The sequence below is a fragment of the Oncorhynchus keta genome, chromosome 5 (assembly GCF_023373465.1).
Source record: "Oncorhynchus keta strain PuntledgeMale-10-30-2019 chromosome 5, Oket_V2, whole genome shotgun sequence".
NCBI lineage: Eukaryota > Metazoa > Chordata > Actinopteri > Salmoniformes > Salmonidae > Oncorhynchus > Oncorhynchus keta.
The window spans coordinates 32,430,546-32,445,309 of record NC_068425.1 but is presented as its reverse complement, the minus strand read 5'-3'; the positions used below and the strand labels follow the sequence as shown (position 1 = coordinate 32,445,309).

Genomic DNA, 14,764 nt, shown 5'->3' with positions numbered 1-14,764 from the left:
TGCAAAAGTAGCCCAATAGTATGGGGCATCTTCTTGTTGTGCACGGTGCTCAGGAGCATGCTAGTTTTCTGTTCTTCCTGATAATGAATTGCACCCACCTGGTGTCCCTGGTCAAAACCAGTCCCTGATTAAAGGGGAACAATTAAAAATGCAGTGGCGCTGGATTCACGTCGAGGTCCAGAGTTGAGTTTGAGGGGCTGAGGGCAAGTGAACTGAACTGAGCAGTAGGGCAAGTTGAGCCTGCTTTAAAGTTGCCCCAGGTGTTTAAGAAAAGGAATTCAAACAGGCATATCCTAAAATGGATATTTCTGGTTCATCACTATTGTTTAGGCGAAAGACAGATAATTTATGGCAACCGGGCAAATTGAGCCTGCTCTGAGGTTGTCCCTTTAAGGAGGGCATTTGTTTCCAATGGAGTTGCTATGGTTCTGGATTAATATAATTCTCAGCCTACCACTGGCTTGGTTCTGACTGTAGGGAGGAGCTCACAGCCTGCAATAAAAAGGGCTGATTACTTCGAATGAAAACAGAGTTCTAGGTGTTAGTCTGTCTGGGAACATCTTTGCATGTTCTAGTGTAGTTTACAATACAACTGTTCTTTAGCTCCTGGAGGAAACATTTTATTTTACGCTATAGATATATTTTCCAAAATGACTGTGTCTGTAAGCAGTTGTTTCATCACTCTGGTCGTTTTGTTCCTTTGGCGGATCGAAGACATTGCAGAAGCTTGCAGATGCGCTCCTGTGCATCTTCAACAGGCTTTTTGCAACGCAGACGTCGGTAAGGACATTTTGGCAATATTTCTGACATCTCAGGTTCTCAACTCCGGTCCTAGAGTTACTCAAACGGTACAATTTTATTGTAGCCCTGGACAATAACACATGATTCAACAATCATCAGGCCCTCAATGAGTTGAATCAGGTGTTTTTGTCCGGGGATATAACAAAGTTCTGTTTGGTATACTCGAAGGCTGTAGTTGGCGAACATTGGGCAACTACACTATCAATGCGCAGCATGCAAACGTTTTAAAAATTGTGGTTATAATAATTACCATGATATGAACATGATCATTGTATTTACATACTCTCAACCCTCTTCCTGGAGAGCTGCCATCCTGTAGGTTTGTGATCCCACCTAATTTGCACACCCGATTGTAGTAATTAGCCAGTTGATGAACTGAATCAGGTTTGTTACTACTGGGTTTGGATTGAAACCTGCAGGAGGATAGCGCTCCAGGAACAGGGTTAGAGAACCCTGGCTGTAGCACTGGCTGAGACTCCTGCTACAAGTGTTATATTTGCCTCTAGGCCTACACATTATGCCTACAGTTGAATGCTAAATTATATACACCAAACGAGTTAATACTCCTTCTACATTTAACCCAAGGTACTCAGTTGTAGTGTAGACTTATTTATATCGACTAGTCGTAGGCTACAGATGCCGTGACTTAATTTGAGCCAGTTTCACACCAGGAACATAGTCCTGCAGCAATGTGTATTGTTATGTGGAGTAATAAATATTTTTCATTTGTGCAAATCAAGTCTGGCATTTAAGTGAACTTTTTAGGTGGCTTTTTAAACCTTGAATACACAAGTTTGCAGTTCATGCAATGGGATGATTAAATGAAGATTTGGCCACTGTATATCACTTACCTTGGACAGTTAATTTCTTTCATGTGCTTCTTAAAAGGAATGTTTTCAACCTGAATTGTACTTGAATTAAGGGCACATTTTCTCTGCACAGCTGTGGTGCCATCTTGAGGTCTGAAACATCTGCAAAATGTGTCTTTTGTAGTGTAACGTCCCTTAACTGGTACAGCTGTTAGTAAAAACCTCTTCTACTGTAGTTTCATTAGATCAGGATGTCTGCAAAACAAACTGTAATTCCAGTGATAAAAGCAACATGTACATCTGGTGTACTGGTCCTGATGATAGACAGCTGTGGAATAGAGGGAACTAAACCTTACAGGAGTAGTTCATCTGTTTGGCAAGGATGAATCGTTTGAATATCTTCTGAATCAGACTGAAGTGAAGAGGTTGTCGCTGTCAGCACCTTCTACCCAGACAGGTGGGTGGAGGAGGAGCTGGTGTCATAAGGTCTGTGCCTCAGTCTTCCTACCAGCACCTGAACATCTGCAGACCAGGTGGGGTTTAGTTAAACTAGGCGTGTTGAATTAAAGGCAGACTATTAGAGCTAGGAATCTAGGACCTGGAGGTATAATGGACTTGTCTGTTGAGCCCAAACAGGGTGAACTTATGCACAACATTTTTAAGAATGTAATATCTTGTCTGTGACGTGTTCTGTTGTCTTAGGTCTCATAACGCCCTTAAACCATCAGTGTCTAACTGACCATTGAAAGGAAAATGGGGCTTGTCAGTTAAACCACGTTTCTCTCCTCCAGTGATCAGGGCAAAGGTGGTTGGTGTGGGAGTTGCGTCTCGTGACACCAAGTATGACATCCAACAGATCAAGGTATGATTCTCCTTTTTATTAAGTGGTTGTTCCTTCCTGCACTGACACATTGAAGCCCCCTGAACCCCAGTCTGACAGCTGGTCCCAGTTCTCTCCTTTCCCCTTCAGTGTTTGCAGATCTGGGTTGGCATAAACAGTGCAGTTGTGGAGCTTCCACCATATATAAAGGAGCTTCAGTAGAAATGCCTCTTGCTGGAAAGCACATTATTCAGTTGCTGTTCCTACCAGTCCTAGACTATGGTGACATCATGCACTGCACTTTATTACTGGTGATGGGGGTTTGGTACTCATCCCTGCATTCTCTACCAGGAAGTTGGCTGGCTCTTTGTTACTTTAGTTGATAAATTGCCAGATGTTCTTTTATAAAGCACTTTTACTAACTCTCACTGTACCTAACATTATTTCTGACCTTTAGACATTATAGTTAGTCTCTCAGATCAGGGATGTTTAACTCTGGATATTCCATTGGGCTCTCCTGAGTTGGATGAATCTGCTTGAAATATTTTTGCGGAACGATCTTAAATGTTCTAAATGTGACTTGTAGTTGCCTTTCGGGCGACTCAGAATTGTTTTGGACTTTCCTGCTTACATTTTGTGTTTCTCGAGTTCGGGCTTCTGTAAAAAAAAATACCTTGGTCTCTGTATGACACCCTGATAAAAATGAAGGTTAGATTAAGCAATATTTTTTGATCTGCAAACATCCGGATGGGGTATAGGGAGGGAATTAGGAAAGACTTAGTGCCTGAGAGCTGTAGTCAGTTAGGTTAAACTGTATATTTAGATGTTTGACAGATCCTTCGTTCTCTCCTTGTGATTGGCTAGATGTTCAAAGGTCCTCACCGGGTTATCCGCGCCATCTTCACTTCATCCTCCTCAGCCTCGTGTGGTGTGACCCTGGAAATCAACAAGGAGTATCTCTTCACAGGTGTGGTTCTCACTGTTACCCAAGTTCATTGTTATCACTGGTTAACCTGCTCAACCTATGCTTGCAACATCATGGCCTATTCTGAACTATTGACTTCATCTTGTACAAGTCAAGTGCTTCAGAAAAAATACTTCTTTAATTTAAAGTTTATTTAACTAGGCAAGTCAGTTAAACATTCTTGTTTGCAATGACGGCCAAACCCTGACGACGCTGGGCCACTTGTGTGCCGCCCTATGGGACTCCCAATCACGGCCGGATGTGGTACAGCCTGGCTCTTCCAGTTACACTTTATAATACCTAATGTTAAGAATGTAAATGTTTAATGCTTAAAAATGTTTACAACTAATGCATCGCTAAATTCTAGTGTTCCAGGCTGCATCAATATGTCTTCCTGCTCCAGGGTAAAGTTACCCCCAGGGACAGATCTAGGATCTGTTTCAGCCTCCCCCAATTCTAATCTTAACCATTTGTGGGGGAAAGAAGGGGAACTTATTAAATATCAGCATCTGGGGGTTAACTTTTACCCCACAGGTTGATAACTCACTTTCTTCTGTCTTCAGGCAGCATAAATACTGATGGCAGGATGCATATAGGCATGTGTAACTTTATTCAGTACTGGGACGACTTGAATGGCACACAAAAGAAGAGCTTGACTCAACGCTACCGAACCGTCTGCGCTTGCACGGTGTGTGACAGGAATTATAGTAAAATTACTTTACACCACTTGTTCAATTTTTACTTTGTCACATTGGCTGAACACAAGAGCTATAGTATTGGGGTAATGATCAGTTGGTGATCTGGGTCTTTCTCTCTCCCTGCTCTGAGTTACAGATCATCCGCTGCTCTTCCCTCCCCTGTCCCGTCAGCTCCCCAGATGAGTGCCTTTGGACAGACTGGTTGTTGAACGATGGCCAAAGTGGACCCCAGGCCAAGTACTCTGCCTGTCTCATGAGTTTTGATGGGTCCTGTTACTGGTCCAGGGATATGGATCCATCCAAGAAGTAGTTCCTGGATATTGACTACTCCATAATAACTCTACAGGCCTTCCGCTCAGTGGCTAAATATGCCTGCAATTTAAAAGCTGGTCACTTGTGCAATAAAAATAAACTACTCCTCAAATATAGTGCCCCAAGTATTAATTTATTGTGTCATTCGTCAGTTTAAGCTGGAACCAAAGGTGTTATTGAAACTCAAGTGTGATGTCTGTGTTTCTGACTAGAACATTGTTCCTGAAATACCATCCTAAAGACTGGGTTGTGTTCAGGATAAATGTTTTTTTACATGGTCTTCCTTGACAAAGAAATTGAATGCATTTTAATGAAATTGCTGAGAACACTCTCACTTGCTGACAAAGTTTTCAGAGCCTTGATTCTTAAGTTGTCACTAAGTTTGTTCTTAAATTTTTCAATATTTTCTCGTACTCACTACCCACTGGGCAATGTATTCAACACTTGTTGCATCAAAGTACCCTAATGTACTCTACACTGCTGTACTGTACTCTACTGTACAACTGTTGTACCCTACTGTACTCTGCCCACTGTACTATACTCTGCTGTACTGTACTCTACTCTGCTGTACTGTACTACTCTACTCTGCTGTACTGTATCCTACTCTACTCTGCTGTATCCTACTGTACCCTACTCTACTCTGCTGTACCCTTCTCTACTCTGCTGTACTGTACTGTACCCTAACCTACTTTACTCTGCTGTACTGTACCCTACTCTACTGTACTCTACTCTGCTGTACCCTACTCTACTCTACTCTGCTGTACTGTACCCTACTCTACTCTGCTGTACTGTGCTGTATTCTACTCTGCTGTACCCTGTCCCTACTCTGCTGTACTGTACTGTACCCTACTCTACTCTACTCTGCTGTACTGTACCCTCTACTCTACTCTGCTGTACTGTACCCTACTCTACTCTGCTGTACTGTACCCTACTCTACTCTGCTGTACTCTACTGTACTGTACCTACTCTACTGTACTCTACTCTGCTGTACTGTACCCTACTCTACTCTGCTGTACTGTACCCTACTCTACTCTGCTGTACTGTACCCTACTCTACTCTGCTGTACTCTACTGTACTCTACTCTACTCTGCTGTACTGTACTGTACCCTACTCTACTCTGCTGTACTGTACTCTACTCTACTCTACTCTGCTGTACTGTACCCTACTCTACTCTGCTGTACCCTACTCTACTCTGCTGCACTCTGCTGTACTGTACTCTGCTGTACTGTACCTACTCTGCTGTACTGCTCGTACCCTACCCTACTCTACTCTGCTGTACTGTACCCTACTCTACTCTGCTGTACTGTACCCTACTCTACTCTGCTGTGCCTACTCTGCTCTACTGCTACCCTGCTCTGTGCCTTTACTGTACTTTACTGTACTCTACTGTACTCTACTCTAAAAAAATGTATTTGCAAATTATGGTGGAAAATAAGTATTTGGTCAATAACAAAAGTTTATCTCAATACATTGTTATATACCCTTTGTTGGCAATGACAGAGGTCAAACGTTTTCTGTAAGTCTTCACAAGGTTTTCACACACTGTTGCTGGTATTTTGGCCCATTCCTCCATGCAGATCTCCTCTAGAGCAGTGATGTTTTGGGGCTGTTGCTGGGCAACACGGACTTTCAACTCCCTCCAAAGATTTTCTATGTGGTTCATGCTGAAAGACCCAGCCACGTTTCGTCTTCAATGCCCTTGCTGATGGAAGGAGGTTTTCACTCAAAATCTCATGACACATGGCCCCATTCATTCTTTCCTTTACACGGATCAGTCGTCCTGGTCCCTTTGCAGAAAAACAGCCCCAAAGCATGATTTTTCCACCCCCATGCTTCACAGTAGGTATGGTGTTCTTTGGATGCAACTCAGCATTCTTTTTCCTCCAAACACAAGTTTTTACCAAAAAGTTATATTTTCTCCAAACACAAATAAATTGTCTTAGGCCATAAATACATAATGTTACCACTTTGTTTCTTCTGGCCAGATGGGACAGGGCATATAGAGGCCAACAGTTGATCAGACTGATACTGCAGGTCAGATCACTAATGTTTAGGTGTAGGCTGCTACAACATTTCTCTGAAGACTTTTTGCTTGTCTATTGGGAGTGAGTTATTTTCATGTTTGCTAAAATAATACCAGTGGGAAGAGGATGGCACATGTCTATATAAATCAGAGCGCACTCTGCACGACCTGTAATTTCTGTGAATCTGATTGGTCAAAGAGGTGGCACCACAGGTCCCAGAGTGGTGAGGACATTTTTTTCTTCTGCTGTAAAGTTACTCCAGGAGATTTTTTTTCCCCCTGAAAGCAACAAACTGGAAGGATGTATGGAAGGATGCGACTGGAAGGATGTATGTAACACTGTGTGGCTATAATCAGCCCTGGGAGGACTTGAGTGCCCTGTACACCAATATACTGTACACCTTATACTTTACAGGCCATTTGCTTTGTTATTTAAAGATGCCTGCAATTAATTTTTTTTAAATGTGATTTATATTAAATAAAAGTGCTTACTGGTTACTTCTAAAAATGCAATAAAATGAACTACAAATTAATTATAGTGCTCCAAGTGTTAATTTCTTCTGCCGTTCATTTGTTACAAGTTTTTTAAACGAACAAAAGGTGTTATTGAAACCCAGAATGGTTGTGTGTTGTTGGCCCATGTGGTTGTTTCGAAATTGAACAGTTCCTGAAAAATGCCATCCTAAATCCTGGGGTGTGTTCAACAGCGCACAATGTAGAAAGTTCAGATGAATAACAAACTCTTCTCTGACAGGAAGAAAGGAATCATGTAGGCTCTAATGGCATTTCTATCAGCAACGTTCAACATTTGTCTACTGATTGTGGCCCTTTAGTAGTTTGGGTTTAAACCAGGGCTTTATCTATGTAATGATATTGACCAAATTAAACCACTTTGATTCTTTCTTCCTTGCTTTATAAGCCAGAACATTATTCTTGGTGTATATTCTTCAGTGGATTAATATTCTGTTCATTCTTATGCACAATGGTATGTTCCTGTGCTAATAGAATTAGGAAACTGAGGATGTCTTGCAAACTGGTTGTTATACAATTGGCATATTCAGCCAGTTGGATTATGTTATTAGCACAGGAGTGGTAAAAGTGCCACACTGACTGACATCACTGGGTTGAATTCACTATAACTGCTTTATTCAATTGAATGGCTTCTCTGCTTATCTTACTACGGACAAAAATATTCAATTTCTCTGCAACGTAGATGGTAAACCTGGTTGTTTTGGTTCACAGTGAAGGTAAGCATTTCTCTTTAATCTTGTACTGGAGTCCACATTGCAGATGGGCACAGGCATAAAATCACCACACTGCTAACCTTAAATTAAGATAAAAAAAAGCACATTTCCTTCATGAATTATAATTTTGACTGCAGCTGGCCTAAGGGGAAATCGCCCAGGTCTGCCTCCAGGACAAGACTCATGACAAACATCAACCTGTTCAGTGTAATGTTTACAGTGGGTATTCATTCACCATCCCTTGGATGTAAAAAATGTTTTTGCGGAATTGAAATCGATTTTGAAAAAATAGGGATCCCCCCCAAAAAAGACAAATGAATAAAAATAGGAATCCCCCCAAAAAATACAGACAAATTAATAAAAAAATAGGAATCCCCCCCAAAAAATACAGACAAATGAATAAAAAAATAGGAATCCCCCCAAAAAAATACAGACAAATGAATAAAAAAATAGGAATCCCCCAAAAAAAAAAATACAGACAAATGAATAAAAAAATAGGAATCCCCCCAAAAAATACAGACAAATGAATAAAAAATAGGAATCCCCCAAAAAAAATACAGACAAATGAATAAAAAAATAGGAATCCCCCCAAAAAAAAATACAGACAAATGAATAAAAAAATAGGAATCCCCCCCCAAAAAAAAATACAGACAAATGAACAAAAACTAGTTGTAAAGTATTAACTGCCTTTAGACAAGCCTAAATTAGGTTAAGGGAAAGCATTTGGCTTAAATCTCATAAATGACATGGACTGAAATAGTGGTTTACATGATTTTTGAGTGACTACCCTTCCTCTGTTCCTTCTACATCTGCAAGGTTCCTCAAAGACCAGGGAGCTTTTTGAAAGGCTTATAAAGAAGGGCAGTGATTGGTAGATGGGTAACAAAGTTAACAATTATGCTGTGGATTATGTATAACACCACCCAGACATAAAAGATAGTCGTCTTTCTGAACTGAGCTGCAGGACAGGAAGGAAACTGCTCAGGGGTGTCACCACAAGGCCAATGGGGATATTAAAATGACTACGGACATCAATGGCTGTGATGGGAGAAAACTGAGGATGGATCAACATCGTAGTGAATCTACAATAATGACCTAAATGACAGTGAAAATAAAAATATTCCAAAACATGCATCTTGTATGTAACAAGGTACTAAAGTAATACTGCAAAAAACATCTTGAATGATACACTTTTTGGTTTAAATGCAAAGCATTAAGTTTGGGGCAAATCCAACAACATATCACTGAGTAACTGCCTCCTTATTTTCAAGCATATTGGTGGGCTATATAAATACATTTGATTTGAATTTGATTTGCATCATGGTATGTGTATCCTTGACCTTGGCAAAGACTGGGGAGTTTTTCAGGATAAAAAGATACAGGATGGAGCTAAGCACAGGTAAAATCCAAAAGAAAAACCTGCTTCAGTCTGCTTACACCAGACACTGGGAGAGGAATGCACCTTTCAGAAATACAATAATCTACAAAGTTCCTGACTGGTCACATCAGTTTTGACTGAAATGTCCTTGAAAATTGCAGTCTAGCAAATATTGGGCAAATATTGCCTAATCTCGGTGTGCAAAGCTCTCAGAGACTTAGGGCTCTATTCAATCAGATCCTCTTTAGCCAACATCCGCATAGCAGTTGTTTTGGCGGTGTCTGAGGTGGAACCGTGTTAGAGCTCTCAAATCCACAAGTGGCTCCTGGAATTATAGCTAAAACAGATGGGGCCACATATTGCCATTGACTGCACGGAGTTGCATTAAGAGAAAACCCTGTAATCTTGTTTAAAAGTTTCAACCACCCCAAAATATCTCACTATAAAGAACACGTAGCCTATAAAACACTATATTACTACCATTACTACTGCCATCACTACCAATACTACTACTACTACTTCACAATAAGTGCTACTTCACAATAAATACTTCTAGACAAGCAAGCATACCACATTTACTTCTGTAAATGTCATTTTCTAGTTGTTTTAATAAATTTCATACATTTGATTAGACAAACTCTGTTCTCATTATGGCCCATATAAAACCGTTTTGCAACTGATTAATCACTGACTTCCCCTCCACAGAGATTGATAAGGTCTGAAAGGGACATCCCCATTGGCCAAGCCTGCAGTCTTTCTTGGTAAACTGATGATTTTGGTAACTTGCCTGAAAATGGGAAAATTGTGGTTTACACACAGAAATGCCAGAACTTGTCAGTCTCTTAATTAAACAACATGAAAGAAGCTGAAAAATCTAGTTTTCTGACAATGTGTAGCACTACCTAGCATGCTTGCTAGCTTGTTATCACCCACATGAGTGCGAAGCTGGTGTGGTTAGGCTGGTTAGTTACCGCTAAATAGTGTATCTCGGCCTGAGTAATAGGATAAATGTGTCTCTGCTCGCCCTGACTAAAAGTTACACTTCCAGTGTAGCAGGCTTAAAAAAAATGTATTTTGTGACGCCCCTGGAATTCTTTGCAGTTTGGTTGTTTTCTGTTAAAAGTTCCCTGCCTAATGGGACAACAACAGAGCAGGCTCAACTTGCCTAGCTGCCATAATGGACATAAATTGTCCATCTTTCACTTAAAAAATGGGTATAAACCAGAAAGATCAGTTTTTTTTTACTGGAATTCCTTACAATTTTGTGGTTTTCTGTAGAAGAAAACACTTGGGTCAACTCTAACCCTGTAAGCCTTAAAGTCCCTGCATCAGCTCTTGGACCAACAGGCTCTGATACAGCTTCTACCCCAAGTCATAAAACTGCTTAATAAGATGACTAAATAGTAAATTAATTGGTGACTCGGACTACATGCGTTGACCTTATCTTACAGTGACTATATTCACACCCACACGACTATAAATAAATACACAGTACATACTGTACACGCACACTGAACGTACACTCTCACACAAAACCTACACATGTTGACATACAATACACACACACACACTTTTACACATCATATGCTGCTACTCTGCTCTTTATTTGACTATTATTATTATCTATCCTGATGCCTTGTCACATTACCCTGCCTTCATGTACATATCTACCTCAAATACCTTATTATTATCTATCCTGATGCCTAGTCACATTACCCTGCCTTCATGTACATATCTACCTCAAATACCTTATTATTATCTATCCTGATGCCTAGTCACTTTAACCTGCCTTCATGTACATATCTACCTCAAATACCTTATTATTATCTATCCTGATGCCTACACATTACCTGCCTTCATGTACATATCTACCTCAAATACCTTATTATTATTATCTATCCTGATGCCTTCATGTCACATTACCCTGCCTTCATGTTCATGTACATATCTACCTCAAATACCTTATTATTATCTATCCTGATGCCTAGTCACATTACCCTGCCTTCATGCCTTCAAATGTACATCCTGATCACATTACCCTGCCTTCATGTAATACCTTATTATTATTATCTATCCTGATGCCTAGTCACATTACCCTGCCTTCATGTACATATCTACCTCAAATACCTTATTATTATCTATCCTGATGCCTAGTCACATTACCCTGTCTTCATGTATGTACATAAATACCTCGTACCTCTGCACATTGATCTGGTACTAGTACCCCTGTATATAGCTCCATTCTTGTGTATTTTATTCCATTTGTGTTACTATTTTCATGATAATGGTTTTACTCTGTTTTGTTGGGAAGGGCTCGTAATCAAGCATTTCATGGTAAAGTTGATCCCCGTTGTATTCAGCTCATGTGACGAATAACATTTGATTTGACTTGAAATGAATAGGAGTGTCTCACGCTCTGCAAAAGTATTTAGTATTTAGAGTATTTAGCAGCTCTTATTCCTGGGATCCAAACAGGAACAAAACAATTACATCACAACAAAACAACACCCTACATCATAAATAAACCAATACATCATACAATAAATTACTACGTTATTACTCTAATATTACACATTTACAATATATAATGTACAATACTACAATCTTAGTGTGTGTGTGTGTGTGTGTGTGAGAGTGTGAGAGTGTGTGTGTGTCTGTGCACGTGTGTCCTCACAGCACGTCAATACCTCTCACAAAGACAAGTTGTGATGCAGTCAATCTCTCCTCTACTTTGAGCCAGGAGAGATTGACATGAAACGTTATTGATATTAGCCCTTTGTGTACATTTAAGGGGGAAGGGCACTCAAAATGTATGGCACTGAAACAAATGAATGATGATTGGCTGAAATGAATTGATAATAATAAGATTGTGGGAGCTGTTTTGGTTGACCAGTGCAGCTTATTACATTATCAATTAGTCTGGTGTTATAAAAAACATATGTGTTATGTCTTTACATTATCTGCTATATCGTGGATTGAGAGTTAGCTGTCTAATAGAACACAGCCTGTTCTTTAATGGATGCCTCTCTAACAAACCAGGTAGAACTAAACCTCATCTAAAACCCTGAACCTCATCTAAAACCCTGAACCCTCATCTAAAACCCTGTACCTCATCTAAAACCCTGAACCTCATCTAAAACCCTAAACCTCATCTAAAACCCTCAACCTAATCTAAAACCCTGAACCTCATCTAAAACCCTGAACCTCATCTAAAACCCTGAACCTCATCTAAAACCCTGAACCTCATCTAAAACCCTGAACCTCATCTAAAACCCTGAACCTCATCTAAATCTTGTCACGATCTTGGCATCAGTGAAGGTCTGTGAGGGAACACTGGTGGCGCATTCCGTGTGACAGCGTGAGGGAGATTCCTGTCTGACCAAAGACGACCTGGACCCACCCAGACCAGACTTTTACTGAGAGGTGCCCGGGGGAAGATACCTGATCCGGCAAACGTCTGAGGGACACGTCTACTGGATTTCAGTAAGTCAACTGTCACGCCCTGACCATAGAGAGCTGTTTATTCTCTATATTGGTTGGGACGTGACAGTGACTAGGGTGTGTTATCTAGGTGATTAATGATCAATGTTGGCCTGGTATGGTTCCCAATCAGAGGCAGGTGTTTATCGTTGTCGCTGATTGGGGATCATATTTAGGCAGCCATTTCCCCATTGTGCTTTGTGGGATCCTGTCTAGGTATAGTTGCCTGTGACGGTCTACCGTCTAGCGACGGCCTGCAGTCCAGAGCCTCCAGCGACGGTCTGCGGTCCAGAGCCTCCACTCTCCCCTGGGTGAAGGCGTCTTTGCTGAACCTGGCAGGTGGACCTGGGCACTGTTTGATCCCAGGTGATCTCGTGGTGGTCAAAGACGTACTTCAGGAGAAAGAGTTGTCAGGACCCCCCGTTGGAGAGGGTCGTACCAAGTTCTTCTAACCACACCCACTGCGGGGAAGGTGAGAGAGATACCTGGATCCACGTGTCACACTGCAGATGATCCAGGAGAAGATGGGGCCTCGCCAGTTACGGTGGTGCAGTGTGGCCCCCTGCATTAGCACATTAGTTTAGTCACGGTAATTACACTTCTCCAAGCACTGATGCTGCTGATGGTCATTAGTAGACTACCAAACTTGCTAACTGCCTGGTACTCTGCAATATAGTGTTTCTCTAATCACTCTGACATCAATGCAAGTGTAATCGAAAATCTAATCAAACACTTCATGAGAGCCCATGGGGTCATGTTGCACAACATTTCTATAGGATATACAATTGCACATCAAAACATGTGATGGCCTCTATTAAAAAGAAGTGGTTCCCATCAGGTTTCTTTAGGCTAGGCCTACTATATTTATTTCTCAACTATTGCCGCTTTCCATGTTGTCTGTAGCTTGTGAGGTGTGGAAACACTTTGTTGCTTTTATGAATTTTGTCTTGCTGCATTTTGTCCTATGTCTGTCTGTATGCTGTCTGTTGTCCTATGCTCTGTCTGTATGCTACGTCTTGCTTGTCCTATGTTGCTCTGTCTGTATGCTATGTCTTGTCTTGTCCTTGCTTGTCCTATGTTGCTCTGTCTATATGTATGCTTGTCCTATGTTGCGTCTGTATGCTATGTCTTGTCCTATGTTGCTGTCTGTCTGCATGCTCTGTCTGCATGCGTCTTGCTTGTCCTATGTTGCTCTGTCTGTATGCTATGTCTTGCTTGTCCTATGTTGCTCTGTCTGTATGCTACGTCTTGCTTGTCCTATGTTGCTCTGTCTGTATGCCACATCTTACTTGTCCTATGTTGCTCTGTCTGTATGCCACGTCTTGCTTGTCCTATGTTGCTCTGTCTGTATGCTACGTCTTGCTTGTCCTATGTTGCTCTGTGTGTGCTCACTGCTCAATGATTGTCTATATTGTAATTGTTTTTAATAACCTGTCCAGGGACTGCGGTTGAAAATTAGCCGGCTAGTTAAAACCGCCACTTTTACTGAAACGTTGATTAATGTCCACTGTCCCTGTAAAAATAAAATAAACTCAAACTCAAGTGCAGAGATGTATTTTTTCCCCTGACCTTGTTTCGAAACAGGTGAATGAAAATGGTCTAAATCAAAACTAATTTCACATATATTTAGTATATGTAAAGACAAGATCAAATCAAGAATAGTCTGATGGGTGACAATATGAGCCTATCACTTGTGAATGATGCCCAGCTTAAGGCAAGAAACAATGCCTTTTTTGGGGGGGGACTGTTTTGATTCATAGTCGCACACCTCATGTAGTTGTCACGAACGTTATAAGGAGAGGACCAAGATGCAGCATGGTATGTTTCCATCCTTTTAATTAGGAAGAGAAAAACTAAGAACAAAAACAATAAAGCGCACTAACGAAATGTGCCGCTGATACTGGCAACTATACCTAGACAAGATCCCACAAAGCACAATGGGAAAATGGCTACCTAAATATGATCCCCAATCAGAAACAACGATAAACAGCAGCATCTGATTGGGAACCATACTAGGCCAACATAGAAATATAATTAACCTAGATAACCCACCCTTAATCCAACTAACCAACATAGAGAATAAAAGCTCTCTATGGTCAGGTTTGTAATCACAACTAAAGTGGCCCACAAATGTCTAAAATTAAGCACATTAATTCGCTTTACAACGAGTGTAGAGCCTAACTGGCATACATACTGTATGCAGCGCGCGAGTTTCAAGTTTGGGGAAGATAATTT

General features: G+C 40.9%; 1 protein-coding gene across 1 annotated transcript; it reads left to right on the top strand.

Annotated features, from left to right (window-relative positions):
- The first annotated feature begins 515 nt into the window (after nucleotides 1-515).
- LOC127930158 (metalloproteinase inhibitor 2-like) lies at nucleotides 516-4,520 on the top strand. The gene is made up of 5 exons (XM_052519628.1): nucleotides 516-780; nucleotides 2,402-2,472; nucleotides 3,295-3,397; nucleotides 3,958-4,082; nucleotides 4,229-4,520. Exons 1-5 carry the CDS (start codon nucleotides 651-653, stop codon nucleotides 4,400-4,402), a joined length of 603 nt encoding a protein of 200 aa, XP_052375588.1. The 5' UTR covers nucleotides 516-650; the 3' UTR covers nucleotides 4,403-4,520.
- The last annotated feature ends 10,244 nt before the right edge of the window (nucleotides 4,521-14,764 follow it).

Excerpts from the sequence above, each read along its gene's own strand:
- LOC127930158 (XM_052519628.1), top strand. The coding sequence starts at position 651 with ATGACTGTGTCTGTAAGCAGTTGTTTCATCACTCTGGTCGTTTTGTTC. Across the intron at positions 2,473-3,294 it reads ATGACATCCAACAGATCAAG|ATGTTCAAAGGTCCTCACCG; the intron begins GTATGATTCTCC and ends GTGATTGGCTAG. Across the intron at positions 4,083-4,228 it reads GAACCGTCTGCGCTTGCACG|ATCATCCGCTGCTCTTCCCT; the intron begins GTGTGTGACAGG and ends TCTGAGTTACAG.